The sequence below is a fragment of the Rutidosis leptorrhynchoides genome, unplaced genomic scaffold, assembly GCF_046630445.1.
Source record: "Rutidosis leptorrhynchoides isolate AG116_Rl617_1_P2 unplaced genomic scaffold, CSIRO_AGI_Rlap_v1 contig61, whole genome shotgun sequence".
In the NCBI taxonomy this organism is placed as follows: Eukaryota; Viridiplantae; Streptophyta; class Magnoliopsida; order Asterales; family Asteraceae; genus Rutidosis; species Rutidosis leptorrhynchoides.
The window spans coordinates 27087-29666 of record NW_027266830.1 but is presented as its reverse complement, the minus strand read 5'-3'; the positions used below and the strand labels follow the sequence as shown (position 1 = coordinate 29666).

The window sequence follows — 2580 nt, the reverse complement described above, 5'->3', positions numbered from 1 at the left end:
AAAATCATAACAGAACGTCATTGCCGACACATTAACAAGAGAATGGAAGCAATCATTAAAGGAATGAAAGACCAGATCGACATCAAAAGAAAAGAAATAGTCCAGAAGCAGAATGAAATAGCGATCAAGCAGACTGAAATACAATAACTTGAAGCAGCAATCATTCAGTTAGGAGGCAATATTTCAACATCAAAGTCCCTCAGCGCAAGCGTGGTGGATCCATCATCATCAAAAACAACAACAAAAACAAAAACTGATGAACCATCGTCGTCAGCAACCACAACTACTCCATTAACAATACACTATGATACCACCAAATCATCCTAGAAGAAGTTCTATGCAATATTCAATGGACCAATGAAAGGAGTATATGATCATTGGCATAAGGTTTCCCCCTTTGTTACTGGTCAGTCTAATATCCAACACCAGTCATTCACAACCAGAGAAGAAGCCCAAAAAGCCTATGAGGTATACCAAATCAAACAAATTCAATTAGGAACCCCATATTATAAAACCAAATTACTTTCTTCACCACCATCCTCATCCAGGCATTAAGGAAAAATGACCCCAATAGGAAAAATTCCCAACTCTAGTATCTTCAGTATTCCTACTAGAGAGGAAAAACGGAAAATCAAACAACCATCACCCTCATCATTCAATGAGTGCTATTCATTACTCACCAATTATTCAGAAAAAGAAATGAGCCAATATTTCTACCCAACAGTCAAATTAAATTCCAGTCCAAAAGCAATATTTCTTCCCGAAGCAAACCCTTTAACATTATACAAATTCTTCATTCATGGATTAATAGATACTATCTATTTGAAAGGAACCAACCTACTATCAGAATTCCCTTTAGGACCATCCCATGCCATAAGAAATTATTTGTCCCAAATAACAAAGGATAAGGAAGGAAGGGATAGAGAGATATTTATAAAAATATATAGTACTTTTCCAGTATTTAGTCAAGAAAAATTGCTAGTCCCAAGTTATGCAGTCATGGTTCTTGGAATATCAAACATGAACTGTCCACCAAGAGATGAGGCAACTAAAAAGAAGCTATCAGAAGATGAAATTGAAGAACTCAATGCTAGGTATTTTGCCGGAATACTTAGAAATACTGGAAGAATCGATACACATGAAAAATACTTTATCAACTACAGGAGCGAAAATATTCTAATATATTCCAAATATAGTCAAGAGATAAGTCCTGAAGGAATAAGAGCAGTCCAACTCTTTGAAGGACCATTTTCGGATTTTTCCGGACCACTACAGCATCTTCCTTATAGGACAAAAGAGCTATTATGCATTCTTTTACGTAGCAGCAAAGATAGTGACTCCACGGACTCCATTTCAATAATAATAGATGACAGCAAAGAAAAAGAAGAAAAGAACAAAGGGAAAAAGCCATCCACTCAGAAAGAATCCAAAGACGAAATAATGCCATCCACTCAGAAGGAATCCAAGGACGAAATAATGGAAGCCACTACTTAAAGTAGGATGTAGACATTCCTGTCTTCTTGTATAATACGTAAGCCCTGATGTAAATTTCTAAGGGCAGCAATAATGTAGCAATAATGTAATATCTAGAGGTATCAAGTGGAATATAGTCTACTTACTTTATGTATAAATATGTATCCTCTGGTTCGTTTAGGACTCAGAGTTTATTTGAGTGAATAAAATTCTCCTTGTTTGTTTGATAACAAACCAACGCTTTGATTTCCCGTTTATAGGAAATCTGTTTTACTTATCAAAATACTCAAAAATCACTTAAAAACATCATCAAATTTCAATATCAAGTACTCAGGCACTAAAGTATCAAGCTATTCAGCATAAAGGAGTTAAGAGATTACCAGCAAGAACATTCACAAGCAAAGGATTCAGGTATGGATTCCCCAACAAATACGCTCGATTTACATTTAATAGATTCACCGAATGATTTATACTTGAATCCTTTGCTTGTGAATGTTCTTGCTGGTAATCTCTTAACTCCTTTATGCTGAATAGCTTGATGCTTTAGTGCCTGAGTACTTGATATTGAACTTTGATGATGTTTTTAAGTTATTTTTGAGTATTTTGATAAGTAAAACAGATTTCCTATAAACGGGAAATCAAAGCGTTGGTTTGTTATCAAACAAACAAGGAGAATTTTATTCACTCAAATAAACTCTGAGTCCTAAACGAGCCAGAGGATACATATTTATACATAAAGTAAGTGGACTATATTCCACTTGATACCCCTAGATATTACATTATTGCTGCATTATTGCTGTCCTTAGAAATTTATATCAAGGCTTACGTATTATACAAGAAGACAGGAATGTCTACATCCTGCTTTAAGTAGTGGCTTCCATTATTTCGTCCTTGGATTCCTTCTGAGTGGATGGCATTATTTTATCTTTGGATTCTTTCTGAGTGGATGGCTTTTTCCCTTTGTTCTTTTCTTCTTTTTCTTTGCTGTCATCTATTATTATTGAAATGGGGTCCGTGGAGTCACTATCTTTGCTGCTACGTAAAAGAATGCATAATAGCTCTTTTGTCCTATAAGGAAGATGCTGTAGTGGTCCGAAAAAATCCGAA

At 35.1% G+C, this 2580-nt stretch overlaps 1 protein-coding gene across 1 annotated transcript; it reads left to right on the top strand.

Moving 5' to 3' along the window:
- Nucleotides 1-561: 561 nt before the first annotated feature.
- Nucleotides 562-1494, top strand: LOC139884841 (uncharacterized). Its single transcript, XM_071868815.1, has one exon. It carries the CDS (start codon nt 562-564, stop codon nt 1492-1494), a length of 933 nt encoding a protein of 310 aa, XP_071724916.1.
- Nucleotides 1495-2580: the final 1086 nt, after the last annotated feature.